Raw genomic sequence first — 26,961 nt, forward strand, 5'->3', positions numbered from 1 at the left:
CTTTGCACTGGAGAGTGTTAAGGTGGGCACCCATTTGACTGTAATCACTGCCCATCTTTATGACCTGAAGTGCCATATTTCAAATCCCAGAAAAGCAGATCATCAGCCCACGTTTTAGGCCCTTTTCTCTCCTAAAATAACTTTTCCACTTTTATTTTTTTTTTCCGTGTCCAACCACAGGAGAAACTGCTTCAGGAAGCTGAGCATTCCCTGTCTGTGGGGTCATCTTAGAGGGGACTGGATGACCACGTGGCTGACTTACAAAGCCAATGTCACTCTACGTTTATGCATGTGTGTTGGTACATATTGGAACCTGTGTGAAAGCTGAGTTAACTTCTTGCTCTTTCAGCCTTCAACGACCCTGGACAGTGACGAGGACTCTCCCTTGGTGACTCTGTCCTTCGCCCTGTGCACCCTGGGGAGGAGAGCTCTGGGAACAGCCGCTCACAATATGGCCATCAGGTACCTGGGGGGAGAAGTTGGAATCTCTTAGGTACAGGCACCCACTTTCACATGTTTGACAGATTTTGTCAATCATTTTCTTTATTTTGAAGCTGGACTTATTATACTACTTTCAGATAGTTCTTTTCATAATAAATTATGTTGGGCCTACATGAACATTTTTTTTGATCACTGCTCTTTTGGAGTATTCAATTTGGAAATATCATTCACATGGAATCGTCAAGACCCAGGGATTCTGGATCTAGGACCTTCTGTGTTACAGAGGTCCTTGCAGATTTGCTGGGAAGATTCAATGAAATCATGCCTATGAAGTGCCTAGCCCGGTACCTAACAGAGTTGCTGCTCAGTGTTAGGTCCCTTTCCCCTAATTGTCTTCATAAAAGAAAATCCTCACATCTGAGCTCTAGTCCAGACCCTACTTCACCCCGTCTCCTTGGAGCTTTGATGAATTGGATGCCCCTTCTGTTTTTCAAACCCTTTCTCTACTGGGTCTCTCCCCTCAGTGGGCAAATAGCTCACGTCTGTCTTTTTAAAGAACAGAAACAAAATCAAACTCTGCTGGCTCTTTGGCACCCTGTGTCACTCAGGTGATGTTGTCCACCAAAGAAACAGTACTCATGCCAAACTGCTCTTAAAATTTTATCAGTCAGCTTCAAATCACCCAAATCAGTGGCCATTGCACAGATGTCCCCTTTTTTAGCACTATGGGCTGTGGTGCTGAACTCTGTCTGCCCACAAAGTGGAATCACCTTGATGAGTGGTTCTCAACCCCACGTGCACATTAAAACCTCCTGTCAGGCTTTTAAATATCCTGATTCCCAGGATATTTAATCAATTCCATCAGCACCTCTGTGGGTGGGACCACACATCCCAAGTTTCAAAAGCTCCCAGGTGATGTCAGTGGGCAGCCAAGGTTGAGAACACAAACCTAGGGAGCTTAGAGAAGAAAGGGGGCCTCTACTTAGCCTCTGCCCGTCTGGGATTGTTTCTACTTGGACTTGCTTCATTGTGTCTATATTATATTATTGATGGTGCTCTACAAAAGAGGTTCTTTTGATATTGACTTGAGTGAGTTTTATGACGTTAGGTGGGATTATAAGCTTGTTAAGGGCAAAACCCACCTGTCTATTTGTTTAGCAACTGTCACAGTTCAGGGCTGTCAGGTAACCAAGCCCAGGGAGCCTTGTTGACTGTGTTTCCAAATGTCCTTCTTGAAAGGGGCAGCTGTGAGTCTACACTGGTGGCAAGTTGTTGGGAGGTATCATCAAGTAAGAGTTGTGAATTGATAAAGGGTAAAGTGTGTGGCTGGCAGCACTTTTCATTTTCCTCTGGAGGCAGTAGCCTGGAGTCACCAAGAGGGACAAGTAAGAACCGAGGGTAGTTAGGATTTGTGATATCAACTACTCTTTCAACTCCCACGTCTCAGAATCTCATGATCGTTTTTACAGGTGAGAAATACCAAAACTCTGACCCTTAAAGTCTCAGTTAATGCCTATTTTAGGCCAATCTCCTGGGGAGGAGCTGGCTGGCCTCTGGTCTCTCCCTGTCCTCTTACCTGACTCAGTCTCACACTGGACTCAGGGCATTCTCTTTGTGGCCATCTGGGACTAAGCTTGATGATTGCCGCAGGTCTAACAGATGACTCCTCTGTGGGCTTCATAAAACATTATGATGTGGCCCCTAAGATCGGGCTCCTTATTAAACTGTAAGCAGAGAACAGTGTTTGAGAAGGGCTTCATAGGATCTTGCACTTGAAATCACAAAATGACTCTTGAGATATTCGTAGCACCTGGGAAGACGATTAAAATAAGCTCTTTTGTTGGATCAATTTGAAATGTTTTATAAACTTCAAGTTGCAAATATTATTTCAGTTCATATCTAAGGCATTTTCAAAAGCTTTTTCAGTCTTGTTCTTTGTGTAACTTGTTCAGATATTCCTGATCCAGGCGTTTCTTGTTTGGTCTGCTTTATTTCTTTTTCTTTAATTAAACACCATGCTTACCAGCTGCTTTTTTAAACTTTGTTTTGATGGGATTTCCTTTATTTCAGATAGTTTCTCATACTCAATGTCAACTCTACTTGCTGCAGACATGGTGATGAGGTAACTCTGGGGAGAATCCTCTCAGTATTCTAGGGAAACACTTGATTATTTGGGACTGGTTCACTTCACCGAGAGGTTCCACCACATAGAAAGATCCTCCAAGACGCTTTCCTTTCAGTTTTTTCACTTACAAAAGACAACTTCTTTTACATCCCACCCTAAGCCCATCGTCTGAAATTATGAAGTTCTGACCTAGTTGGATATGCCTGGGGATTGGGGTGGAGGATGCAGTGGGAGGGGAGGTTGGAGCCTGGCAGGGCCCCACCGCTCTTCAACCAACAGCTGGGATTTCTATTGAATCTGCTAGGGTGCCATAAATAGTTTGACTTGAAAAAAATAGTCTACAGAGCTCAAATTTTACACTTAATTTTTATAGATACTGTTTAGGGAAAAACTCTCAAACCATGTTTTTCCTCTCTTCTCACACAAAAACAACAGTCATCAACACAGAAGACTTCTGTGGCCCCAATATATGTGGGATTTCTTCCTGCAAGCAAGCAGCTCTGCACACTAGCTGGGTGTCCTCCAGTTCACTTCTGACACTAACCAGAGATGGTGTCAGAACCCACAGGTTGAAGGTTGAGGCCCACAAGTCTGGGCCACCTGAACTTCTGACTGGCTTCTACATGAGGGGTCCCACAATTCCCTCTTTGGGGTCAATGAATTTGCTAGAGCAGTTCACAGAATCCAGGGAAACACGTTTACTAGTTTATTATGAAGGATATTTTAAAGGATACAAATAAACAGCCAGATGAAGAGATGCATAGGCCAGGTCTGGAAGGGTCTCGAGCACAGGAGCTTCCATCCCTGTGAAGTTGGGGTGTGCCACTCTCCAGGCAGGTGGATGAATTCTTCTTCACCTTCCTATCTACCTGCACATGTTCAGCTCTCTAGAAGCTCCCGGAACTGTGTCCTTTGGGCTTTTTATGGAGCGTCATTGGTTGTCCATGATTAAAGCTTGGACAGCTGTGCAGAAATGTGATTGGACAAAAAGGGCATTACCTAAAACCAACAAGGCCAGTCTGCTCAGATTCTTCTTGGCCTCTCTGTGCAGCATTCTTTTCTCCAGAACATGTGCACGTCCTGCACATGTACCACGGAACTTAAAATTAAAATTAATTTTTAAAATGGGGTTTGGTTTAGGTTTCTATGAAACCACTGTTATGAAGGCAGGGAGTTTCCTTCTTTTCCTAGCTTGCTAAAGCTTTATCAAGAAAGGATGTTGCATTTGTATAGAATTGGGGGGCATAATTCGGATGATATTATTCTTCTTCTTTAATATATTAATGTTGTATTACATTAGTAGATTTCCTCATGTTGAAACACGCTTACAATTCCGAAATAAGCTCTACTTGGTTGTGATATATTATTGTTCTTATACAATGATGGATTCAATTTGCTAATCTTTTAGTATGATTATATTCATGTGCAAAGTAAGAATGGCTCATAATTGTGTGTTTGCATATGTGCTGTATGGTTGTATAACTTTAAAATGGGGAGTATGTCCTTAGGTGTACTGTAGGAGACCCAACAAGTCATTGTTACATAGTTAGTGCTAAAGCACATCAGGTGATGGTGAACACTGACTCTCCAGGTAGGTCTTAAAGATACGCTTCACTTGACCAATTTGTTGGGGGAAATGTCTTGACTTTACAAAACTGACATAGATTTGATGGATAGTCCTCAAGAAAGAAAAATATATGCATGCAAAATTAGGGAGGATGAGTACATTGAAATTCATCTTAAATGAGATGCCAAATGTAAGTGAGCAAAAGACTACCTTTATATAAATTGTCTTTAAATAAAATGTTGATATGTTATGGAGATGGAATGGGTTCATATGGATGTGACAAGAAGACACTTATATTTATTAGATTTAAGGTTTGAGACATACCTTCTTGGAAAACTGTGTCTCCCGCTGAAGAAAGCCATCTAGATATAATGGGATGTTTTAGTAGGAAGTCAAAATAGTTTCACTGACCACAGAGTATGAGATGGTTTGATTACTATCTTCAAATACATGAAAGGTGATGAGGCGGATTCTAGCTGATGCTCCATCCTTCGAGGTTAGGAGAAGATGGCTGCATTTTATAGAAGCAACAGGTTTGTTTGTAAAAGAAAATTTACTGACTCAGAGTAGAGTAAGCTTCCAAGAGGATAGAAAATTTAAGGCAAATTTGATCTTGAAAAGTGATAGGGAAACAAGCCAGACCGAAGTGTGCTCTGCCAAGCTGTGGCATGCTGCCTTGTTGCAGGAGGTCACTGTTGTCGTCTGAGGTCACTCCATCTACCATCTACCCACTCCTCCCACCCACAGCGTGTTGAGGAAATATTCTCTTCAGAAATCCAAGACATCATCTCAACTTCTCCTCCTGAGCTTCCACTGGAGACGAGGCCCCCACGGGGGCCAGCTGTCATGTCACAGTGGGTCATCTTGTAAAGGGAAATTAAGGTCCACTTGCCAGACTAAGGAAACTCAGAAATCAGAATCTGATAAATAAAGTAAACAGGATGCAATATCTGACCTAGGAGATTAAAATCATGTTATCAAGCCAAAATCACAATCTTGGAACATGAGAAAAATATGTAAGTCTAAAGCATAGGGGAAAAAAATGATAGCCTACAAAGGAGCAGAAGTTTCTGGGACCTTAAATGCTAATGCAGTGTGGCAAAGCCCCTCCCACCTGGGCCTGGTGTATGGGCTCTCCTCCAGGTTCCAGCTCCCTGCTTCTCTGAAATGTCTTGCCATCTTTAGGAGACCCCAGGTTCTCTGGTCCCGTGAGTCCAAACCTCAGAATCACAGAGGGAGCTTGATCAGAATACAGACCCCAAGCTCCATCACAAACCAGTGACATGGACTCTCTAGATCTTGGATTTGGAAATCTGTGACTTTCAACAAGCTGCCGAGTGATTGATTCTTCTACAGCCAGCCCAACCCTGGTCATCAGGCCGGGCTTATGAAGGATTTTGCACCAGGCAATAGTAGTTGATCCGCTTGATGTGGAGCCTCCGAGCAGAGAACTATTGCTGTTAAAACATCACGAGGTCAAACATACTTTACAAATATATTTTTAATTAAATTTTGCATTTTAGTTATTTCTCTTTTGTTAATTATTATTTCACACTTATGATTTATTTGAAGCAATATCACCAATATCACTGAAATCCTTTAGCCAACATAATTTATTTCCAGTGATTATATGAGATTCTGCAATTCAAATGTGCTTAGTTTATATCTGAAGCCAAGGTGGCCTGGATATTGATTGCTGAAATACACTAGTTCAGGGGTGAAAATAACAATAACAGTATCAGTGAACACTTACAGCGGTGCCCACTAGGTACTGGGCAGAGTGCTAATGCAAGTTAGGAGAGTTAATGCATTTCGTCTTCTCTGAAGGCATGAGAGATGATGAGATAGGTATTATTGGCTCGATTTTGCAGCTGGGATTTCTGAAACACAGAGAAGTGATTTGTGCGAGTCTCACCATAGAGTCATGCCCAGACTCCAGAGTCCTCGCTCCTACTGGCCGCACTGTCCCGCTGTCCACAACATCTCCCAGCAGTTAATCTCCATCTGCTGTGCAGGAACGCACCACACTCCCCCCAGCTCTGCATGGACACTTCCCTGGGGTGGCCCAGCTGCTCCAGGGCATCCACCTTCTCACCTATGCACGCTTCCTTGTGGACCTGTCCTGTGCTAGGTTGTGATGCTGAGAGCTGCTGACAGCACCTGCTACAGGCATCATGGCTCTGATGCTCTGGGTGGCCTGACCTCAGGGATGCTTCAACCCTGGGATGGCATCTTGCCCTTTCCTGCTGGCCCAGTGCTTTTCCCCTAGGAGTTGCTGCCAGTTTGCACCCTCTGTGCCCAGCTTACTTGGACACATCCACTGTGTCATTGAAGACACAGGCTTTGATCCCATAGGACAAGGTGAACACTGGACACTGGGGTGTATTTGGAATTGTCCCACCCCCTCACCAACAGGCACCCATTGTCTGCAGACCCCACTTGTGCACTGGGTCCCCCATGGAAAGAAATTCCTAGCAAGACCCTCACCAAGCCTCTAAATATGCCTGGCAGTAATTGATCTTATGAGTGAACACAGAAAGAAATTGATGACAATGAGGGCAAGAGACAAGTATCAGAACCAAGATTTAAGCTTCAGTTTGGAGCTCCTGGCTCCCATCCCTCCAACCCTGTAGGTCCATATGCCGCTTCTCAGTGCAGCACCTGAACTCTAGAGGAAGTGAAGCACCTTGGAGCTATTTGGGGGACATCACGTGTTCTTTACCGAGTGTTCTTTCTGAATGTTCTTTACCAGGTAGGAGAGAGCTGGGATCCCAACCAGAGGTTGTCTTGATTTTAGAGCCAATGGAGTAACTTCTTGGATAAAGAGTTCATGAAAGCAGTATTAATACACTCTCAATTCAGGGTCTGTGCAGAGTATACACACCAATTAGGAGGGTGAGATGGGGGTGAGTTCAAGAACTATACTCACAGTGCTTTCAGTATTGTGGCTCAACTGAAGCCTTTAAAGGGATGAGTTCATTCTCACACAGCTGAGAAGGCCTTTAAGAAGATGACTCAGGGCTGGGCACGGTGGCTCACGCCTGTAATCTCAGCACTTTGGGAGGCTGAGGTGGGTGGATCTCTTGAGGTCAGGAGTTCGAGACTAGCCTGGCCAACGTGGTGAAACCCTGTCTCTACTAAAAATACAAAAAAAAAAATAGCCGGGCATGGTGGCAGGTTCCTGTAATCCCAACTGCTCAGGGAGGCTGAGGCAGGTGGATCTCTTGAGGTCAGGATTTCAAGACTAGCCTGGCCAACATGGTGAAACCCCCTCTCTACTAAAAATACAAAAAAAATTAGCCGGGCATGGTGGCAGGTGCCTGTAATCCCACCTACTCGGGAGGCTGAGGTGCGAGAATCATTTGAACCTGGGAGGTGGACGTTGCAGTGAGTTGAGATCACGCCACGGCACTCCAGCCTGGGCAACAGAGAGAGACTCCGTCTCAAAAAAATAAATAAAAAAAGAAGAAGATGACTCCAGTTACGCATTATAAAAGCAACTCCATGTTTGCTAGAGAGGTAGGTGGCCTGGAAGCAGCTGTGGGTTTTCTCCTGTGCTTCTTCAGTGTGGCATCAGATACTGAGTATTTGCTCCCACCCATCTTACTCTCTTTCTCCACTTTTTCTGGCCTGTTTCTTCTCATATGAAAGGGTTGTAATAATTACATCATGCATCCGTGAGAATGAGAGGAGCCTATGGAATGGAAAGCGCTTAGTGACCCAGAAGTCACCATACAAATGGAAGGTGTGTCCTTCTGTTTCACTTTTAGTTGCTCAGAGATGGTGCTAGTCATCTAGTTGCCAAGCTGGAGTACAATGGCTACTCGCAGGTGCTGTCAGAATGCACTACATCCTTGAACTCCCCACATCAGCCTTCCACATCACTAAGACTACAGGCATGTGTGACTGTACATGCCTTTGGATCATTGTTTTTGTTTGGGGAACTGCAGCAGGAGAGTGTGGTCAGGAGCATGGGATTGACTGTGAAAACAGTGTATGGTTGCTGGCTTCCACAGAGAGGAATAAGGCACACATGAAGAGAGCTTGCTGCAGTACCCAAGGTGGAGATGCTATCTGAGCCTGGGACAGTGACTAAGGTAGATGGGCACACACACTCTGAGTATTTCTGTTACTAATCAGTAAACATGGGACACCCAGCCTGCAAATCACACTTAATTGTTTACATATGTTCTACAAGCGTTCCATTTATGGCAGTGCGTGGCAGCAGAAGGCGCTTCACAATGCTAATCTGTAAATAACATAGTATGTACAGGCCTGTTTGGAAATTAACTAAACAAATCAGTCATTGTGCTGGAGATCCCCCTGTGAGTCCTGCAGAAACTATCCCCACATTAGAGCTGTTTCTCTCTGCATCCCAAGGTTCATTAAGACTTAAGATAAGGAACCCATTGTCCAATACTTGGAGCCCTTCTCCTCCACTGCTACTCTGTCTCTCTGAAAAAGCAGGGTTTCTCAGCAGCGGCACTGTAGACATTTTGAGCTGTATGGTTCTTTGTGGCGGGGGCTGTCCTGGGCATCGTGGAAATGGCCCCAGCCTCCAGCCAGAGAACAGCCATTTCCAGGAAGGTTGTAAACAATTGTGCTTTGCACTGAGGCCCCAGCCTCCCCTCTACACGCACAGCCACCAGCTATGTCATAGGAAGTGGGTGAGGAACCAGAAGGACAGCAAGTGATGGATTCATTCTGTGCCGAGTAGCGCAGTGTTACAGCCTACGCAATACACTCCAGCTTTTTCCAGTTAAAAAGGAAATGTCCTCAAGTGTTAGCTCCTCATCGTCATCTGAAAGCGTGACATTTTTCTAATGCTGTTTTTATTTATGACAGTATTTAGCACTTCCATGGTGCCATGGAAGCTGGTGCCAGGTTATCTCATTGCCATAGTCTTTGGTCTTCTATGTGTGGACCTGCTCCCCTAACACATGATTACACATGTGCCGAGTTTTTTCAGGGCCCTGCCTGCCCTCTCTGCCCCTGTGGAATCCCACGCCACTGACTTCCCAGCTGACTGACTATGATAAGATGACCTGCTTCACTGACATCCTCCACAGGCGTGCGAGTGGGGGCTGTTTTAGTCCCCAGGAAGGCCAACCTTGAATGACTCAGATGCAACACTATTTCCCAGTAATAAAAGCCCAGCTCCAGCTGTTGGCCTGAGGGTGGGAGCCTGTCATTTCTCAATAGAGCTTTGAAAAGACATAGCCCTGTGAAGCTCCAAAACAGAAATGCGCTGCAGGTGTCCTGCGGACCTCTGCTGCCCGCCACCCCCGCTTGGCTTGTCACAGCTCACCACCTTCCCCTCTTCATTCTCTCAGGGGGAGCAAAGCCAGGTAATGAAACACCTTCCTTTTAGGATGCCTTGATCTCTAAGGTGCTGTGGATAATTTCCCCGATCTAGTGGAATTCTAACTCAGAGTTTGTTTTCTACATTGAGAATCATTTCAATAATGGAATAGCATGAAGCACCACAATGTCTCATTTTCTCTGAAAATAGAAATGACAGGGAAAATATCCATTGTTGGTGGCCTTTGATGGAACTCAAGCCTCTTAGAGAGGCTCCTGTGGAGGCTGCCTTTCTCCTGCTGGTGAGTGAGCACTTGACGGCTACCGGGCACACGCAGCTGGGCAAACACTAGGCTGATGCCTGTGATTCCTGGCTCTTCTCTTTTGTCTGTGGATGTTGCTCTGGGTGTCTGGGTGTTAATCTTCCTTTTCCACTATCCCCATCTCTACATCTGGAGAAAGCTTTTTCTCTTATGCATATGCAAGGCCATTCTGAGCAAGTATCATGCCCCTCCGAATCCTTTCCTGAATAAATCCCACCCATTTTTCAGGAGTTAGCTCTCTCATTTTAGCACTTAGCTCCTATCTGATGCTGTGAGCATTTCCAAATGTTTTCTATTGAGAGCAGGTAGCGGTCATTATTCATGTTTAGAAGCCTCCACTCTCGGCATCAGCCTACCTGCAGCCTGACTCTGCTGTTGTAAAACAGCCTTCTTGGTGCCTCCTAGGCAGTTGCTAAAGCTCACGGCCCCAGAAAGCTTTTGATAGCTTCTTGGATCCTTTTCTGGAAGATTCCAGGCTCCTCTAGGCCACAGCACCCCGAACCCCACCTGACCAGCCCCTGGCTGTTCCCGTTTCCCGCAGTCTGCTCTGAAGCCGTGAAGCCTCGGCCGCCTCTTTCTCAAGGGAGTCCTAGATATTAATGATAGTGGTACATTTCACGTTGAAATGCTAAAATAGCAATCAGTGGAACTATTTCCCTGATGTGCAGGTCTAATGCGCTGTGTTGAATCAGAAGCCTTGCTCAGTGAGCCAACTCATTAAATCCTTAGGAGCAGCCGTCCTCAGAGACTCCCTTCACACACATGCCCTGTTCATCCTGTCCCAGGCCGGCCCTGTCAGGGACGCTGTTTCTTGTACTTGCCTCGTAACTACCTCTTGGGGATGTGAGAGGCCAGGGTTGTAAGAGGTGGCCACGATAGAGAATATTTATAGAAAGAAAACAAAGGAAAAAAAAAAGGAGAAACTGTTCTTCCTCTCCTAGGAATGCAGGATGAGTTGCTTTCCCAAACCTACTCCCCAGGTTCATCCAAAATTTAAAGGCCCCAGGCTCTGAGAGATTTCCCTTGGGTGATACCCCTGTTCTCCATCCTGGCAACACTCAGTGACGTGTGGGAAATGGAAGCAAGGCAGGAAAAACCTAGGAACCTGAACACCCGGATAATCTTGAAAGATCCCTCTTTTTTAAAAAATACATAAGTGTGTGGAGCTATAATTTTTATATAATTGAGTGTTGGCCAAATATGAAAGACAGTGGAATTGATTTTTTTTTTTTAATTATACTTTAAGTTCTGGGATACATGTGCAGAACGTGCAGGTGTACACGTACCATGGTGGTTTGCTGCACCCATCAATCCGTCATCTACATTAGGTATTTCTCCTAATGCTATCCCTCCTCTAGCCCCCCCCCCCCCCACCCTCCAACAGGCCCCGGTGTGTGATGTTCCCCTCCCTGTGTCCATGTGTTCTCGTTGTTCAGCTCCCACTTACGAGTGAGAACATGCAGTGTTTGGTTTTCTGTTCTTGTGTTACTTTGTTGAGAATGATGGTTTCCAGCTTCATCCATGTTCCTGCAAAGGACATGAACTCATCCTTTTTTATGGCTTCATAGTATTCCATGGTGTATATATGCCACATTTTCTTTATCCAGTCTATCATTGATGGGCATTTGGGTTGGTTCCAAGTCTTTGCTGTTGTGAATAGCACTGCAGTAAACATACGTGTGCATGTGTCTTTATAGTGGAATGATTTATAATCCTTTGGGTATATACCCAGTAATGGGATTGCTGGGTCAAATGGTATTTCTGGTTCTAGATCCTTGAGGAATCGCCACACTGTCTTCCACAATGGTTGAACTAATTTACACTCCCGCTAACAGTGTAAAAGCGTCTGTATTTCTCCATATCCTCTCCAGCATCTGTTGTTTCCTGACTTTTTAATGATTGCCATTCTAACTGTGTGAGATGGTATCTAATTGTGGTTTTGATTTGCATTTCTCTGATGACCAGTGATGATGAGCTGTTTTTCATATGTTTGTTGGCCGCATAAATATCTTCTTTTGAGAAGTATCTGTTCATATCCTTTGCCCACTTTTTGATGGGGTTGTTTTTTTCTTATAAATTTGTTTAAGTTCCTTGTAGATTCTGGATATTAGCCCTTTGTCAGATAGATAGATTGCAAAAATTTTCTCCCATTCTGTAGGTTGCCTGTTCACTCTGATGGTAGTTTCTTTTGCTGTGCAGAAGCTCTTTGGTTTAATTAGACCCCATTTGTCAATTTTGGGTTTTGTTGCCATTGCTTTCGCTGTTTTAATCATGAAGTCTTTGCCCATGCCTATGTCCTGAATGGTATTGCCTAGGTTTTCTTCTAAGATTTTTATGGTTTTAGGTCTAACATTTAAGTCTTTAATCCATCTTGAATTAATTTTTGTATAAGGTGTAAGGAAGGGGTCCAGTTTCAGTTTTCTGCGTATGGCTAGCCAGTTTTCCCAATACCATTTATTAAATAGGGAATCCTTTCCCCATTGCTTGTTTTTGTCAGGTTTGTCAAAGATCAGATGGTTGTAAATGTGTGGCATTATTTCTGAGGCCTCTGTTCTGTTCCATTGGTCTATGTATCTGTTTTGGTACCAGTACCATGCTGTTTTGGTTACTGTAGCCTTGTAGTATAGTTTGAAGTCAGGTAGCGTGATGCCTCCAGCTTTGTTCTTTTTGCTTAGGATTGTATTGGCTATACAGTCTCTTTTCTGTTTCCGTATGAAATTAAAATATTTTTTTCTAATTCTGTGAAGAAAGTCAGTGGTAGCTTGATGGGGATAGCATTGAATCTATAAATTACTTTGGGCAGTATGGCCATTTTCACAATATTGATTCTCCTATCCATGAGCATGGAATGTTTTTCCATTTGTTTGTGTCCTCTCTTATTTCCTTAAGCAGTGGTTTGTAGTTCTCCTTGAAGAGGCCCTTCACATCCCTTGTAAGTTGTATTCCTAGGTATTTTATTCTCTTTGTAGCAATTGTGAATGGGAGTTCACTCATGATTTGGCTCTCTGTTTGTCTATTATTGGTGTATATGAATGCTTGTGATTTTTGCACATTGATTTTGTATCCTGAGACTTTGTTGAAGTTGCTTAATCTTTCCTCTTAAGCCTCACTCTTCTGCCTCTTCCTCTCATCATTAAAAAAAAAATGGTGGGATTGGGAAATGCATGTTCTCTGAGAACCTAAATGACCCATTTGACATTTAATTTAGTTTTATTTCCTCTCTCCATATTGTGGTTGAATCCAATGACATAGCCCCAGAATGATACACAGAAATGCAAAGAAGAAGAAGAAAGTCTCCTGCATTACTCCACGGTTAGCATCATCGTCTCTGGGGAGCTGGTCGTCTCTGGGGTTTCATTGGGGTAGATGAAACTGTGTTTTAGCACTCTAACTTTGAGTGGACACGTGAGGCCAGTTCTGACCTGGAATCCTAGTGTCACATTCAGTGATCAAGTACTTTGGTGGCTCCTAAAATGACTGAAGACAACGCCCACGCCATGACACTAGCACTTATGAGGGCCCAAACATGGGCTGTAGGGGTAGGCACTAGGTGCACTGGGATGAGTCCTGTTATCTTCATTTTCTTGCTATATCAGCCTAAATGTTAAGATAATTCTTAGACAAATGGGAGACTCAAACTTTGCTCACAATGACAGGATTCTGAAATTCGTTCCATAGTAATAGGACTTTGTTTTGCAGCCTGGATTCTTTCCTGTATGGCCTCCATGCCCTCTTCAAAGGTGACTTCAGAATAACAGCACGTGACGAGTGGGTATTTGCTGACATGGACCTACTGCATAAAGTTGTAGCTCCAGCTATCAGGATGTCCCTGAAACTTCACCAGGTAAAAACCTATTTATCTTATTTATTTATTTATTTACTTATTTATTTATGAGATGGAGTTTCGCTCTTGTTGCCCAGGCTGGGGTGCAATGGCACAATCTCGGCTCACCACAACCTCCACCTCCCGGGTTCAAGTGATTCTCCTGCCACAGCCTCCCAAGTAGCTGGGATTACAGGCATGTGCCACCATGCCCAGCTAATTTTGTATTTGTAGTAGAAATGGGGTTTCTCCATGTTGGTCAGGCTGATCTCGAACTCCCAACCTTAAGTGATCTGCCCGCCTTAGCCTCCCAAAGTGCTGGGATTACAGGCGTGAGCCACTGCACCTGGCCAAACCTATTTTTTTTTTTAAAAACTGTCACTCAGCTACTCGGGAGGTTAAGGTGGGAGGATTGCTTGAGCCCGGGAGTTTCAGGCTGCAGTGATCTATGATTGCGCCACTGCACTCCAGCCTGGGTGACAGTGCAAGACCCTGTCTCTTGGGGAAAAAAAAAGAAAAAGGATCAGCCTGAAACTTTAGGGGAAAAAATGGCCTTTAAAAATATGGTCTCCTTTCTCTGCACAGCACTGTAAGTGGGTTTATTACTTAGGTAACTAAGCATTGAAGCCGTCCAGATAGTCTTGACTTTAGCCAATGGTGATTTGCCCTCAAGAGCAGCTAGGCTAGGAGGTGGTGATATTCCACTAGAAGAAAGACGGGTATTGTGCAGAGACAATGACTTAGCAAAAGTGCCCAACCTATATCTAAAACTATATCTAAAGGTCAGAGGAACCTAAGCCATGAAGCTCTTTTCTAGGCACATTCCATTGGTTAGGGCAATGAGATAAAGAGGTGTCCTCTGTGCCGAGCTCAGGATTTGGAAAAAGAACAGGAGAGAGGAAGATGAGGAAAGGGCTTAGCTTTGGAGGTCACTGGCCAGTTGCCATCTGCATGCTTCCCGGGGGTGAGTTCCTCTGGTCCTTGCCCAGCCCACACCCACACTTCTTCCCACCAGGACCAGTTCACTTGCCCTGACGAGTATGAAGACCCAGCAGTCCTCTACGAGGCCATCCAGTCCTTCGAGAAGAAGGTGGTCATCTGCCACGAGGGCGACCCGGCCTGGCGGGGCGCAGTGCTGTCCAACAAGGAAGAGCTGCTCACCCTGCGGCACGTGGTGGACGAGGGCGCCGATGAGTACAAGGTCATCATGCTCCACAGAAGCTTCCTGAGCTTCAAGGTGATCAAGGTATGGCGGCCATGCTTTCTGGGTCCCCTGTTGGCTCGTGTCTCTCTATCTGAGAAGAAATAGAATGGTGGTGGGCAGGGGGGCACTGACACAGGAGTCTCTGTGCCAGCATCCTCTGTTCAGAGGGATGTTCTGGAAGGAGCGCTGGCCGGCAAGCGGGGTAGGGCATGGCGCCGGGCTGGGTGCTGCGTTCCCCTGGCAGGATCACCCTCCACCTCACAGAGCCAGCACCCAGACACAGACTTTGCCAAGAAGACCCAGTAGACACACATGTAGGTGAGAGTCAGGATATAGCTTATTTGTAAAGACTTTTTATTCTCTAGAACCCACACCTTTCTCTCATAAAACATTCCTGGATCCGAAGGCCTTATTCCCAATGGCTCCTCTTTTCATATAGCTTCAAATCACTAAGTGAAAACAAAAACTACTTTCTCTGCATTCTCTCTCAGTTTCCCCATGAAGATGGCATCATATCCGTCTTGCAGGATGGCTCTTCTGGCTTAACTGTGAAAAGAGCTTTACACCAAAGTTTTGTAGTCACAGATATTCAGTCCCAGAGTCCTGCTCTCTCACTGTAGTTAAAAACCAATAGATCGGCCAAGGCGTGTGGATCGCCTGAGGTCAGGAGTTCGAGACCAGCCTGACCAACACAGAGAAACCCCGTCTGTACTAAAAAATACAAAATTAGCCAGGTGTGTTGGCACATGCCTGTAATTCCAGCTACTCGGGAGGCTGAGGCAAGAGAATTGCTTGAATCTGGGAGGCGGAGGTTGCAGTGAGCTCAGATTGCCCCATTGCACTCCAGCCTGGGCAACAAGAGCGAAACTCCATCTCAAAAAAAAAAAAAAAAAAGAAAAGAAAAAACCAATAGACTGGAAAACACAGGCCTTCTGCCTTTCTTCCCATTCCCTCTCTGACCTGCAGGTTAATAAAGAATGCGTCCGAGGACTTTGGGCTGGGCAGCAGCAGGAGCTCATATTTCTTCGCAACCGCAATCCAGAGCGCGGCAGTATCCAGAACAATAAGCAGGTCCTGCGGAACTTGATTAACTCCTCCTGCGATCAGCCCCTGGGGTACCCCATGTATGTCTCCCCACTAACCACATCCTACCTAGGGACACACAGGCAGCTGAAGAACGTCTGGGGTGGACCCATCACTTTGGACAGAATTAGGACCTGGTTCTGGACCAAGTGGGTAAGGTAAGTTTTTACAACAAATGCCTCTGTCCAGATGCTGGGGGAAGGCGTGGGGGATGCAGGGAGCTCTGTACTCCTGGTTCAGATTTCACTGTCAGCCACCATTTTCTCATATGATTAAAACTGCTACCCCCAAGTGGCATCGAACAGATCATTTGTTTCAGCAAGCAGTCTCAGATTATGAATCCATGGAAAATCTCATACGGATGAGAATCTCTTTCCCCCACATTTGCACAGGCTGAGTTCTTGCAGAGCTGCCAAGGTTATGAGTCTTTAGCAGTAACCATTCCACATCTGTTAGCAAGAACTGGAAGAACAACCCCAGCACACATTTCTCATCCAATAAGTCTTCTTACCTGGATGTAGTAATCAGTTGGGATGAATTCTAAGAAGTTTTGCCTGAAGACGACAGAGCTCCCTATCGAGCCTCAGTGCTAAGGGTTCTTATGGAAGGTTGAGACGGAAGCCCATTCATCCTGGTGCAGTCTGTTCATTTATTAGATGCTGAGGTTTGGGAACAACAGCCCCTCTTCCCACCAGCATGCCAGGTGGGCTACTCACCTGGAGAGCATGGTCTTCGATCCCGATTTAGGCAAGGCCATGGTGGTGCATTTAGGGGGATTGGAAGTGTGTTGCTGAGAATCCTCAAAGGACTTCTCCCTCCCACAGGATGCGGAAGGATTGCAATGCCCGCCAGCACAGTGGCGGCAACATTGAAGACGTGGACGGAGGAGGGGCCCCGACGACAGGTGGCAACAATGCCCCGAGTGGTGGCAGCCAGGAGAGCAGCGCAGAACAGCCCAGAAAAGGCGGTGCTCAGCACGGGGTGTCATCCTGTGAAGGGACACAGAGAACAGGTGGGTGCAGCAGGGGCCTCCAAACTATCGATGAAGTCCTATTTGGTCCCAGTGACCAATGCCCTGAGTTATGATGTTGTTTAAACCTCTGAGAGCACCTTCTTGCTTTGGGACAATAGATGCCGGAAATTTGCAGACTCTTGTAGGTTCTGCTCAGAAAAACAATTCTCTATCTGTTAGATTCAGCTTTTACCATTTATCCATCTGTCCATGACCTTGGCCAGCCATTCATCTGTCTGTCCACCTGTCCAGGGGTCGCTCCATTCCATTCCATCTTTCCATCTCTCACTCTATGACCGTTTGATGGTGTGCCTTCTGTGTCTGGCTGTGTTGTAGCTATTGACCCATGTACTGTCTCCCTCTTCTGCAAGTGTCCGTGGGGCACACAAACAGCCCTCCTGCCTTCCCTCTCCTGCGTCTCACTGATTCTCACCTTCCTCCACTTAGACTTGACATTTCAGAGCAGAAGAAAAGAGGGCAGAAAGGGTGCCCACAGATAGGAACCTAGGAGGTGGCTGCAGCCAAGCCTGGCTGAGTCTAAAGTTTAAAATTATGTTTAAACTAATACCCAAATAGTTATACTCCACCAGATGGATGAAGTTCCAAAACTCCACTGGTGGTCTGCACTGGGGAGGAGGTGGCTGGACTAGAAAAGGAGATCCAGAGGATGAGTGTCCTGGGAACGTGAGAGAGATGGATGCTCTGCCCTGGTTCCTGCTGGTCCTTGGCTTTACCCTCTGGAGCATGTTAGTGGTTTTACTTTTTGGCCTCAGTTCTTCCTCACCATCCAGAAGCGTTTAATAAGTGCCTCTGTGCATGCTTCTCCTGCCAGCTCTGCACCAAATGAGCCAGGAGTTATAGCCCCTGCCTCCTGGGAGTGCCCAGAGCAAGGCAGAGGATTGAACAGAGACAGTAGGATATATGCAAACATGAGCAAAATATGAGAGAGAGAGAGAGAGGATATATGTATAAATCAAAAAGTATCTGAGACAGCTGTCAATTAATTTAGAGGTTTATTTTGCCAAGGTTAAAGAGGTGCCCAGGAAAAAAGGACACAAGCGACAGACCCAACTGTGGCTACTTTTTCCAAAGAGGGTTTGGGGACTTCATTATTTAAAGGGGAAAGAATGGGCAATAGGGGGAAAAGGCGGGGCACGGGATAAGGAAAAGGGGTATTTTGCAACCACCGTGATCAGACTTTGAGGCTTTGATCAACCTTCACTGAATCCACATTTTACATGTAAAAAGCGTGGGTAGAGAAACAGTCAATTGTACATTCATCTCCAGCTCCGCAGATCTGCATTTTTACATAAAGTAAACATAGAGTTGAAGGAGGAGTCATGTGTGCCTTTGTCTCAGGTGAGCAGATGGAGGACTCCTAGTCCTATCTTTGTCCCACATTTGTAAAGATAAGCTGTTCATTTACATTGTCAGGATGAAATTTAACAGAACTGTTTTAGAGTAAAGCTCTTGGGGCCCACAAGGAATTTCTCTGCAAGCAAATTGGGAGGGAGACAGTTTTGCATGTCTCAGTTCCCAGGCTTGACTTTTTCCTTTGGCATATGAGTTTGGGGAGATTTTATTTTCCTTCCACAGATGCTAGATAGGTAGATAGGGACTGATTGATAGAGGACAGAAAGAAAGGTAGGTAGGTAGATAGATAGGTAAATAGACAAAATAGGTGGTATCAGCTGCTCAAAAGAAAGGAAAAAAGATCTCCCCCTGCCCCACCCACCCCATGCTGTTTACTCTGAGGCCCTGCAGGACACCTGCTGGAGGCCTCCCGTGCAGCTCCCAGGCCTCCGGTATCTCATTGTTTAGTTAACATTTCTTATCACATGAAAAATGTGTTTCAGGATCATGGGAGTGACTTTCCAGGTGGGGAAATGCAAAGTAGCTTCCAAATGGTGAAATGCCTAAGCATCTGTCATTTGCCAGTACTTCCAGGTGACTTGTGTGGACTGGAGAAAGTCCAGAGTCAGGGGGGTGTGGCTGCGGGGTGGGCAGGGTCAGAGACAGGGGTCAGAGGTGGGGGTTTCAGAAGTGCTTCAGACCTGGTTTCTTGAAGCTTGGCAGAAAAGAAATTGGAGGCCGGGTGCTGTGGTGCACACCTATAATCCCAGCACTTTGGGAGGCTGAGGTGGGAAGATCACTTGAGGTCAGGAGTTCAAGACCAGCCTGGCCAACATGGTGAAACCCCGTCTCTACTAAAAATACAAAAAAAAAAAAATTAGCCAGGTGTGGTGGTGGGTGCTTGTAATCCCAGTTACTTGGGAGGCTGAGGCAGGAGAATCCCTTGAACCCAGGAGGCGGAGGTCGCCGTGAGCCGAGATCACGCCACAGCACTCCAGCCTGGGTTGGGGGAGAGGAGGGGGAAGAAATTGGAAACACCTTCTTCCCTTTCTTCCTATAAAACAGCACCTGGAACTGGCCTTGCCTGGAAGAGCTGGTGTTCCTTCCACTCCCTGGAGTCCGAACACCATAGGCAGTGAGCATTCCTCGCATTTACAGGAGCAATCACAGCTTCCCGTTTGTGGAAGATGTCAGAGCAGGATCTTTCTTTGAAATTGGATTTTTAAGTTAAAATTTAATAATCAAACTATACAATCAGCATAGTTTAAAACTCAAAAAGGACTGCCTGGATTAAAACAAAAATCATGGGTTTCCCCCCCTCACCCTCCAGCAACATTCCTAACTCTCAGAGGTTACTGCTTCCAACTCTTGCAGCTGCTTTGTATTTTTTGGGCATCTACCTCCACATATTTAAATGACACGCTTACTCTGGAGCAGGATCTACTAAAGCCTAAACCAGCTGTTAATTTCTCATGAATGCTTCTTAAAACTTCCTGCCAAGGCCACCGCTGGCTTTCTACATTTTACAAGTAAAGGAGCATGCCTGGCTAAATACCCCACACACCACATGCCTTGGCCACACCTGCAGCCTGAGTTTGTCCCAGGCTCTGAGACCAGTTGTTGTCCTGCTAGGGGGATGGAGGGTTGGGGAGATTTATGAAGCCCTGGGCCAAGCATCAGCTGCTTTGAACTCACCTGCCTTGCTGCCGCCCTGCTCTTTCTCTGCCCCCAGGTGTATTCACAGCATTCTTGCTGCAGGTGATAAAATTTGATAACAGTAACAGTTCTCAGGTTCTACTCTACCAACACCATCCTGAGTACTTTCATGTGCACATTCACTGGATCCTCACCATGGCTCTTAGAGATGCAGGCGGTTTCACCCTCCTCATCTTGCAGATAAAGAAACTGAATGTATTAGTCTGTTTTCACACTGCTACAAAGATACTACCTGAGACTGTGTAATTTACAAAGAAAGGAGGTTTAATTGACTCACAGTTCTGCATGGCTGGGGGGACCTCAAGAAACTTACAATTATGGTGGAAGGTGAAGGGGAAGAAAGACACATCTTACATGGTGGCAAGAGAGAGCAAGAGTGAGGAAGTGCCACACTTTAAAACCACCAGCTCTCATGAGAACTCACTCACTATCACGAAAACAGCCTGGGGGAAACCACCCCCATGATCCAATCACCTCCCACCAGGTCCCTCCCTCAACACATGGGGATTTTTTTTGGGTGGGGATACAGAGCTAAACCATATTATTATGCCCCTAGTCCCTCCTAAATCTCATGCCCTTTCACATTTCAAAACCAATCATGCTTCCCAACCATCCCCCAAAGTCTTAACTCATTCCAACATTAACTCAAAAGTCCAAATCCAAAGTCTCATCTGAGACAAGACAAGACCCTTCCACCTGTGAGCCTGTAAAATCAAAAACAAGTTAGTTACTTCAAAGATACAATGGGGGAACAAGCATTGGGTAAATGTCCCCATTCCAAATGGAAGGAATTAGCCAGAACAAAGGGGCCACAGGCCCCATGCAAGTCCAATACCCAGCTGGTCAGTCATTAAATCTTAAAGCTCCAAAATCTCCTTCAATGCCATGTTTCATGTCCAGGTCACACTGGTGCAAGAGGTGGGCTTCCAATGCCTTGGGCAGCTCTGCATGGGTACAGTCCCAGCAGCTGTTTTCATGGGCTGGTGTTGAGTGTTTGCAGCTTTTCCAGGTGCACAGTGCAAGCTGTTAGTGTATCTACCCTTCTGGGATCTGGAGGATGGTGGCCCTCTTCTCATAGCTTCACTAGGCAGTACCCCAGTGGGACTCTGGGGGCTCCAACCCCACATTTCCCTTCTGCACTGCCCTAGGAGAGGTTCTCCATGAGAACTCCGCCCCTGCAGCAGACTTTTGCCTGAACATCAGGCATTTCCATACCTCCTCTGAAATCTAAGCAGAGGTTCCCAAAGTTCCACTCTTGTCTTCTGCACACTCTTAGGCCCAACACCACATGGAAGCAGCAAAGGCTTGGAGTTTGCACCCTCTGAAGCAATGGCCCAAGCTGTATTTTGGCCCCTTTTAGCCACATTGGAGTTGGAGTGGTTGGGATGCAGGGCACCAAATCCAGAGGCTGCACAGAATAGTGGGGTCCGTGGCCCAGCCCATGAAACCATTTTTCCCTCCTAGGCCTCCAGGCCTGTGATGGGAGGGGCTTCCGTGAAGATCTCTGAAATGCCCTGGAGACATTTTCCCCATTGTCTTGGCTACTAACATTCTGCTCCTTGTTACTTATGCAAATTTCTGCAGCGAGCTTGAATTCCTCCCCAGAAAATGGGCTTTTCTTTTCTACTCCATCGTCAGGCTGCAAATTTTCCAAACCTTTATACTCTGCTTCCTTTTTAAACATAAGTTGTACTTCCAAACCATCTCTTCATGAACAAATATGACAGAACGCTTTCAGAATAAGCCAGGTCACCTTGTGAATGCTTTGCTGCTTAGACATTTCTTCCAACAGATACCCTAAATCATCTCTCTCAAGTTCGAAGTTCCACAGATCTCTAGGATGGGATAAAATGCCGCCAGTCTCTTTGTTAAAGCACAGCAAGAGTGATCTTTGTTCTAGTTCCCAAAAAGTTTCTCATCTCCATCTGAGACCTCCTCAGCCTGGACTTTATTGTCCATATTACTATCAGCATTTTGGTCAAAACCATTCAGCAAGTCTCTAGGAAGTTCCAAACTTTCACTCATCTGCCTGTCTTCTTCTGAGCCCTCCAAACTGTTCCAATCTCTGCCTATTACCCAGTTCCAAAGTTGCTTCCACATTTTCAGGTATCTTTATAGTAATACCCCACTCTGCTGGTACCAATTCTCCATATTAGTCCATTTTCACACTGCTATAAAGATACAACCTGAGACTGGGTAATTTATAAAGAAAGGTTTAAATGACTCACAGGTCCACATGGCTGGGGAGGCCTCAGGAAACTTACAATCATGGCAGAAGGCGAAGGGGAAGCAAGGTGTGTCTTACATGGCAGCAGGAGAGAGTGAGACCAAGGAGGTGCCACACTTTAATACTATCAGCTCTTGTGAGAACTCACCCACTATCACAAGAACAGCCTGGGGGAACCACACCGCCATGATCCATTCACTTCCCAGCAGGTCTCTCCCTCAACACATGGGGATTACAATTCAAGATCAAATTTGGGTGGAGACCAGAGGCCTAGAAAACTTAAGTCACTGCCCAGTGTCACCCAGCCAGGCAGTGGCCAGTCTGAGATTCATTCCCAGGTGAGCTGGCCCCAGAACTTGTGATCCCAGCCACCTTGCACCATCCCATTGTCCTGGCCCCAGGGATGCTGCTTCAAGTGTCCTTGTCCCCAGCCCTGGGAATGAGTTGATGGAAACAAGCATTACTGAACACTGAGTGTGCCGCCCTTGCTTCCTGCCCTCCATCTGTGCAGCTGGCATGTCTCTGCCCAGCATGACTTTGTCCTGTCCCCTGGCTGGCAAGGGTTCCACTTATAAGTGATCTTCATTCTGGCCCCACGAGCAGGCAAAGCTGACACCCAGTTCTTTCTGAAGCAGCCAGCAGGGGCTCCTTTACTTTCTCACTGTGGTCAGGGAGGGACAGGAGCAGAGCAAGGGACTGTCTCAAGTACCTTTCTGGCTCAAGGAGCTGACATGCTGAGGAAAGAAGGCACTGCAGCCTAGGAAGCTATGCCAAGGCTTTTATCCCCAGCAGAGGGTCAGAGAGCTAGAAGAAGACAGGGGAGATTGAACAAGGCCTGCTACCTCTTTCCCACTTAAAAGAAGGAAAAACCTCTCTCTTGCTATCATCTCTCTTGCTTTTTCTCTCTGGTCTTTCGTGCAGCTCTGACAACAGACAAAATCGTAAATCTCCACAAAGCAAGTCAGAGTGATTTTATTTAAACTTAAATCAGTTCACATTGTTCTTCTGTTGAATGATGGCTTCAGCTCAGAATGTGTGAGTCTGCTTGGGCCGCCATGACAAAGTCCCATGGCTCAGGTGGCTTAAACAGCATGAACCTACTGTCTGCCAGTTCTGGAGGCTGGAAGTCTGAGATCCAGGTGTGGGCAGGCTTGGTTCCTCCTGAGGGCTGGAGGGGAGTGGGGTCCAGGACCCTTCCCTAGCTTGTGGTGGTTCACCGGCCATCTTAGGCATCCCCCGGCCTCGAGAAGCACCACTGAGCTCTGGCTTGGTCTTCACATCATGTTCTCCCTGTACTTCTCTGTGTCCACACGTCCCCTTTTTATAAGGACACTGGTCATCATGGACTCAGGGCCATCCTACTCCGGTATGACCTCATCTTAACTAATGACATTTGCAACGACCCTGTGTCAAAGTAAGGCCCCACCCTGAGGTCCTGGGGGTTAGGGCTTCAACAGAGGAGTCTGGGGAGGGAACATGATTCAGCCCGGAACACCCACGCGCATCCCATGAGCACCCCTCCCCCGCAGGCCCCCATCTGGTCTGCTGTCTCTCTCATGCCTTCTCTCCCTTCTCTCAGCCCTCTCTTATGAGCCCACATCCCCAGCACACGGTCTCTTGCTGTCCCTCAACAGTGTCAAGCATTCTCCTTTCCAGGGCCCCCTCAGCTGCTGCCTCCTCTGTCCCCAGTGTCCCTCTCCCAGGCTTGCAGCTCCTTCGCTTACTCACACAGCCTCCCATCAAATCCCAGCTTATCCAAGAGACCCTGGCCAGCCTTCCATACAGCACTGCTGTCCCCCTGCCCCACTTTCTCCTCCCCTCCAATCCCTGCCTGATGCATGTGCCTTGTCTGTGGTCAGAATTTCCCATGAGCTGCTCACTGCCCAGCACCTAGGACAGTGCAGCCCACGGTGGACGCTCAGGTGGGCAGCCCTAACTTCTGCAGAGCCTGTGACAGGAGCACATGTGAAGACCACACCACCCTCTTCCCCACTCTCCCCACATCCTGCCAGGTGAGGGGCTGCCTGCATGCACTGGAGCCTCCCCATTCACATGCCCGTCTGGGGGTGCACATGCCTGCAAGTAGGCCCAAGGTCCGCCCTGGGAGACGACCCTGGGGAAGAGGCCTGTGCAGGCCCCAGTTTGGGGCAGGGAGTTCTGGAGTCCTGGGAACCCAGCACACGGCCAAGCAGGAGTGGGTGGGAGCTGGTTGACATGCTCCTGTCTCCACAGCTTCCTGGCCCTGTGGGGACAGAGACGGCTGCAGGGGCCACCAGGGGAAACCTCTGAGGTGCTGGGCTGGGTGGTAAGCATGATCCGGGCTCAGCAGACAAAGGTTGGACGAATGAGTGGATGGTTACCCCTCCTGGCCTCAGCCACTTACACTACAGCTTCCCTAGAGGGCGAGGGTGCAAAGCCCTTGGATCTCAGACTTGCAGCTGTAGGCAGGTTCTGTCACAGCCAAGAGCAGTGGAGCCAAGAGCTGCTGATCTTGTTGGCTCTCCTGAAATGTACCATCATGACCTTGGTGCCCCAATCCCCCGGCCAGAATCCCTCCAAGATGTGATTCAACTATCCAGAAGGCTCTCTAGCACTGACTGCGACCGGGAGCACAGAGCTTTCATTCCCCTCAAGACACTGCACCTGAGACCCAGTGTGCAGGTAGCCCGGGTTCCAAGGAGAGCAAGCCCAAGAAGGAGGCTACCACAATGGGAGGGGCGGCTCTGCCTGGCCCTGCCCGGGACACTTTGCGGAAACCACCTACCCGCCATTCCCAGCAGGCCATCATTCCCTTCAGGGATGTGAAGATAACTGGATTTGATTTCAGTCTCTGGCCTCCTTCTCACCCTCCTTCTAGTTCAGTAAAACAACCATGCCCGTCCGAGTTGAGACACACAGCTCCCAGAAAGGAAGCCAGAGACCTGCTTGGCCAGTGCAGGGGCGTTAGAGGCCAGTCTCCAGCTATGGGGAGAACATTCCTGATCCCAGATCTTTGGACTTGACCCTGGAAGTATGGAGGAATCACCTTCCTATTTTCCTAACCTTTAGCTTGCCCTCCAGTCTGCAGTGGCAGCCCCTTGGGCCCATCTACAGGTGCTTGCCTATGGGTCTCAGCCTCTAGTCAAGATACTGATTAATTTTTTGAAATGCTTCTAATGGCCAAGTTTAAGAAACACTGTACCCACCCCGAACTTTCTGAAGCTCACTGCATTTCTAATCAGGGTTTTGGCATCTGGTCAGTTTTGCAGGTTTGTCCTGTGTATCCTTTACTTACATGTTAGTGTACTGGGTGCTGAGCTCATAGAAGTGATACAGGGGTCCTTTGCTATAGAAAGGGCACATAGTGGAGAGGACCGTGCATCAGACAGTGACAACACAGTGTGCTGAGTGCCATTGGAGAGGTGGTTGGGGGCCTCTCAGAGTGGAGGACCTGCCTCTCTGGGAAGGGCATGACAGAGACCCTTAGCCAAGTAGCAAAGAGTGAGCAGTTTTTTTTTTTTTGAGACGGAGTCTCACTCTTTCACCCAGGCCGGACTGCAGTGGCACTATCTCGGCTCACTGCAAGCTCCGCCTCCTGGGTTCACGCCATTCTCCTGCCTCAGCCTCCTGAGTAGCTGGGACTACAGGTGCCCGCCACCACGCCTGGCTAATGTTTTGTATTTTTAGTAGAGATGGGGTTTCACCGTGTTAGCCAGGATGGTCTCGATCTCCTGACCTCGTGATCCGCCTGCCTCGGCCTCCCAAAGTGCTGGGATTACAGGCGTGAGCCACCGTGCCTGGCCGAGTGAGCAGTTTTGAAGGGCGAATTTGAAACAAATTGTAACAAGGGTCTTGTTTTACTCACCAAGTCACCAAGACTCAACTCACATAACTGGGGACCCAACTGCCCCCACCCTTCGTTGGTCCTTGCCTCAATTCTGGCCAGGTATCCCAATCCTGAGCCCTTGCTAGAGGCTGAGCGGACTGGGGTGCCTCCTGCCTGAGACCTCACAGACAGAACTCCTCTCCCCAGGCCAGCCACGCTGTGCATCTGCTGCTGCTGGTGCACACAGCACTTTGCACCCAGCTGCCAGGCACTCACTACGCCAGCCTCATCTAGGGCCTGACAACCTGCAATCGTCTTGCTGGGGTAAAAAGCATATGTCACAGCTGGAAGGGGAGTTGGCCTAGCAGTGGAGGCTGGTGACCTACTTACCGGTGAGCAGTTAGGAATTCATAACTAATCCGAATCCCAGATTGGAGAGGGAGGCTGTGTTCTCATATTACTAAGGAGCTACACCACGATCATTCAGATAACATCAAAGACAAAGGAATTAAGTGCCACGATAATAAACCAAGGAGGGTGATTTATATGTAAGGTATTTCCATTCAGGTTCTAAAAAGGTTTTCCCTAGAAACATTCACAACTTGGTAATAGAGTTATTTGCAAAATAAGTTAAATTGTAAAATAATGATCTTGAGTAGCACAAATGCATTTAGCATGGTTTGCTTCCTTAGTGCTGTTCCATTTGCAAAATTAATTTTTAAAAAAAAAGAGCAATGAGAAAACCTGAAGCAATGAAATCGGGTGGCGGGGGAGTCCTTGTCTTGCACAGACTACAGCAGGCCACTTCCCTTTGACACACAGTGGGTTATTTGTCCCCTTGTTCCTGGAATTCTCTAGGAAGTTCCCCACCAAGTATGGGTGGTCTTCTGTTGAGCATCACAATCACTGACTTGTGGATAAATGTGGAGTATTTTTGGACAGTGATCAGCTTTACGATAGAGATCACAAACACACGTCCGG

General features: G+C 47.0%; 1 protein-coding gene across 2 annotated transcripts in view; it reads left to right on the top strand.

Moving 5' to 3' along the window:
• PCNX2 (pecanex 2) overlaps nt 1-26,961 on the top strand; it is a 309,377-nt gene that overhangs the window by 277,692 nt on the left and 4,724 nt on the right. For both annotated transcript variants that reach the window (XM_024927813.4, XM_034949151.3), the window contains 5 exons: nt 350-462; nt 13,457-13,601; nt 14,596-14,826; nt 15,751-16,025; nt 16,692-16,879. In XM_024927813.4, the coding sequence (XP_024783581.4) occupies nt 350-462; nt 13,457-13,601; nt 14,596-14,826; nt 15,751-16,025; nt 16,692-16,879 (952 nt within the window). The remainder of the gene's footprint in view (nt 1-349; nt 463-13,456; nt 13,602-14,595; nt 14,827-15,750; nt 16,026-16,691; nt 16,880-26,961) is intronic.

The sequence above is a fragment of the Pan paniscus genome, chromosome 1 (assembly GCF_029289425.2).
Source record: "Pan paniscus chromosome 1, NHGRI_mPanPan1-v2.0_pri, whole genome shotgun sequence".
Classification (NCBI taxonomy): domain Eukaryota; kingdom Metazoa; phylum Chordata; class Mammalia; order Primates; family Hominidae; genus Pan; species Pan paniscus.